This window comes from Ostrinia furnacalis, unplaced genomic scaffold, assembly GCF_004193835.3.
Source record: "Ostrinia furnacalis isolate ACB-3 unplaced genomic scaffold, ASM419383v2 OfSCF5196, whole genome shotgun sequence".
NCBI lineage: Eukaryota > Metazoa > Arthropoda > Insecta > Lepidoptera > Crambidae > Ostrinia > Ostrinia furnacalis.
Window position 1 is genome coordinate 46,814 of NW_021135435.1, and position 4,025 is coordinate 50,838.

Consider the following 4,025-nt stretch of genomic DNA (forward strand, 5'->3'; position numbering starts at 1 on the left):
ATTATGTCATTAATAGTGCCAAGTTTTGTATTTCCAAAAGCAATTAATCATAACTGGTAGCACTTAAACTTGACAAAGTTTGGGAATCCTAACCCAGAAACGAAAAGAGTAATTGGAATTTTTGTACAGTTTTTAACTAGGTACCTACTTAGTACCTACACTACAATTTTAATTTACGAGAGGCTTTGAAATACCTCAATAAAATAAAGATAGTTGCTGGAATATTTGTTTGTTTGAAATTAAATTAACTACAAGGATTATTAATAAGTATAAAATGTTATGATTATTGAATACCAAATACGCAGTTAAGTGGAATAACAAATTAACAATTTGTTCAAGTTGTTGCAACTAACTTGAATGGGTAAAACTTATTCACTTTATAGGTAAAACAATTAGCGTTTACTTGTCACCTTTGTATTGTACAGAAAATACAGTAACAAATTATTGTAAAAGATTCATTATTGAGTGGATAAATACTAATGGGTTTTATACCATGTTTTGACATAAACTGCGTCATGGAAAACGTAGCGCTGTCATTCTTCTTTGTACTCTCTGGATAGGGTTGAGCTGTAGTTTTGGGTAAAAGTCAAGTTTCACAATAAATCAAAGCTGAGTTACCTTTGATATCGAGAAACTTGCTAAGGTAAAGGCAGCTCTAGACAATATCCTTAACCTTACTTTAATCCAGTCATTACGAGTTCTGATGAAACTATGGCATTTGTTAAGTATATTCGACGTCACATCAGTAGGGACACGAAAAAAGTATCGATACTTTATGGTATCGAGTAGGTTTCTTTTCGATACCGATACTTTTGTACTCGATAACTTGTATTCGATACTTTTACTTACCAAGTACTTTTGACAGATATCGTATCGAATAAATTACTTGTTTTTTTATTTATTCATAATTTATGGCAACATTTGCAACGCCATCTTGTTCAATCTTGCTGAAGCTTTCATTCATAGAGATAGTTCCGTTGCCGGTAGGTTGCCGGATTCACATTTCATTTGTTTAATTAGTCTATGGTTCATTGGCTGTACTGTAGCTGTATGGACTTAGATCCCTTTGCCTAACCTCACGAAAAAATCATACAAAAAAAACTCTGGTTCATTCGTTCGTTGTTGTTAACTGACAGTTGGTTGTTATTTATAACATGTTGATATTTAATGATTTTCTTGCATTATTGATAAATGATAATTGACTTATTGATATTTCAACCTATTCAGAACAGCACTCACAATTATTCTGTGTTTGTATCGGGATTTGAATCAGTGCAATATCCAAAGAATGCCGCCTACCAAGAGTGACGTTTGGCAGTATTTCGTCAAGATTAACAAAGATGAGGTGAAATGTAAGATTTGTTTCAAAACTTTAAAATCGTCAGGGAATACGTCAAACATGAATAAACATTTAAAGAAACACCCTAATTCTGATGCCTCAAGGTAATTTTTTTTAATGATTATATGGTCCTTATTTATATAACCTAAAATTTGTTTTGTAGTCATTTAATAGGCGCACGAAACTGATTATTTTATATTATTCTTTTTAGTGTAAAAGGAGATAAAAAACAAACGACGATGTCGACGATTCAGAAAAAGTTAGAACTGTCGAATTTAACGAGTCGTGATCACGAACCCCAACCATCAACAAGTACATCGAAAGCACCTGAATCAGATGCATTGCTAACAACTCCTTCACCATCTGATGTCGAGAGAATTCCAATAGTAATCAGTGGTGATGGTGAGTTAGAAGAAACCTATGCACCACCTCCAAAAAAAAGGCAACTTTCAATTGTACAATCAATGGAACGAAAATACTCTTATTTGGATGGAGGAAAAGATTATTTGAAACTCTGCAAATGTTTGCTTTATTTTATTTGCGTTGATAAAAGACCGTTTGACATTGTGAAAGGGCGTGGGTTTAAAAAATTGATGCATCAAGCATGTCCATCATTTAAAATTCCTCATGTAGATACCCTTAAAGCACAATTCGAACACTTTTATAGTGTAATGCGTTTGAAAATAGAAAATATATTTGACAATGTAGATCACGTGGCATTAACCTGCGATATTTGGAGTGAGATGATGACTGTTACCAGTTATTTAGGGGTTACTGCTCATTATTTGCAAGAAGACAAACTGGTGTCACGTTGCATAGCTACCGTTGCACTGGATCAGCGTCATACTGGTGATTTTATCGCTGAAAAATTAAAAGAAATTTGTGCAGGTATACACATCAGTTTGGATAAAATAACTGCAGTAGTTACAGACAATGGCTCGAACATGATAGCCGGCATAGCAAATTTTCTAGAAAAGAACAAACATTTACCTTGCTTTGCTCATACAATTAATCTAATTGCTGAATCTGCCATGTCAGTCAATGATTTAGGAGCATTAGTAAGCAAGGTACGAGACATTGTAAAATTTTTCAAGAGCAGTGTAATCCTCAGTGACTCTTTACGTCAAAAGCAAACTGGGTCTCAACCTCTCAAACTGATTTTAGACGTGAAGACTCGGTGGAATTCCGTCTATTATATGCTACAGAGATACATTGAATTAGCACCAATAGTTCATCAAATTTTGATGTTAAATACAAAAGCACCACCCACACCATCGGCTGTAGAAATGCAAAATATTAAAACATTGATTTGTATTTTGAAACCGCTGGAGTATGTAACCAAAGAGTTATCAGGTGAACAGTATGTAACCATTAGTAAAATAATTCCGATGGTGAACTGTTTGAAGACGCAGATTAATACTATACCTATGGCTGTAGGTGATGGTGATGATCCCCATGGAAAGGTAATAGATACAGTAAAAAAAGAAATCCTAAAACAGATAGAACGCCGATTCGGACATATTGAAGGTAATTATTTGATTGCAATGTCATGTTTGCTAGATCCGAGATTCAAGAATATCCATTTTCAGGACGCTAAAGCTTGTGCAAAGGCAATTTCTTCACTGAGAAGATATATAACAACGTCTCCTAGTGTTATCGGCAGCGATCATGACAGCGATTCCTCTCTTGAAACAACTTACGATTTTTGGAGTCACCACAAGAAATTAGCTCACACGAAAAAGCGAAGTAAAACCAGTGCTTCATCACAGTTTGAAAATAAGGATGAAATAAGCCATTATTTATCTACACAGGTTTCGCCACTCTCTTTGGATCCTCTGAAACAATGGGAAGACATGAAAGTTGTTTTCCCAAAATTATATAAATTGGCACGAGAATTTTTATCGATTCCTGCGACTTCAGTGCCCTCAGAAAGATTGTTTTCGAAAGCTGGAAGTACAATTACTAAAACCCGTAACCGCCTATCGCCAAAAAGGCTCGACAAACTTCTTTTCTTGAGCGATTGTACCGAGGAGGAATGGGATTTATAATATTTTAGATTAAAAAATTGTGGCTTTACTTACAGGTTGTTTTTATTTATCTTAGGGCTGATTTATCCATCGTAAGGTATAAGTTAACAAACCAATAAAGTATAACTCAGCGAATCAAAGTTGTCTACACCTTCATATTTATAATAAATGCATAACATAAAGTGACACTTACTTTTAATCATATTACACTTTATTGGTCTGTTAAGTGTTATCAGACGATGGAAAAATCAGCCCTTATAATTATATATGTACCATTTGTTACTTTTTCATTTTCTCTTACTGTATGAATGAAGGTACAGACGATACTTACTGAACTGACTAACATTGACAAACTAACGTATGGCGTAGGCCCTGCCTGAGAAAAGAACTCGATACTTTGAGGTATCGATACTTTTGTGTCGATTCTTTTACGAGTACGATACTTTTTTATCGATACTACTCATGAGTACAGTATCGATACTTTCTATTCGATACCGTGTCCCTACACATCAGGCTCTACATTTTGTTGGAAAATCTATCCTACTCATATTACAATTAAGTACATATTAAGACTTAACAGTGGTGTCATGTACCTTCGCGTATTAATAAAACATGACAATACATAATTATATATTATTATGTAGGTCCTGTATCACCTA

General features: G+C 34.2%; 1 protein-coding gene across 3 annotated transcripts; it reads left to right on the forward strand.

The window, feature by feature from the left end:
* Positions 1-752: 752 nt before the first annotated feature.
* LOC114360860 (zinc finger BED domain-containing protein 1-like) lies at positions 753-3,415 on the forward strand. Of its 3 annotated transcripts, none has more exons than XM_028315693.1 (3): positions 753-1,443; positions 1,551-2,866; positions 2,929-2,971. In XM_028315693.1, exons 1-3 carry the CDS (start codon positions 1,289-1,291, stop codon positions 2,934-2,936), a joined length of 1,479 nt encoding a protein of 492 aa, XP_028171494.1. In that variant the 5' UTR covers positions 753-1,288; the 3' UTR covers positions 2,937-2,971. The 3 variants fall into 3 exon arrangements, with proteins under 3 accessions (XP_028171494.1, XP_028171495.1, XP_028171493.1); XM_028315694.1 differs by lacking the exon at positions 2,929-2,971 and having other exon boundaries at positions 1,551-2,406; positions 2,504-2,577; XM_028315692.1 differs by having other exon boundaries at positions 1,551-3,415.
* Positions 3,416-4,025: the final 610 nt, after the last annotated feature.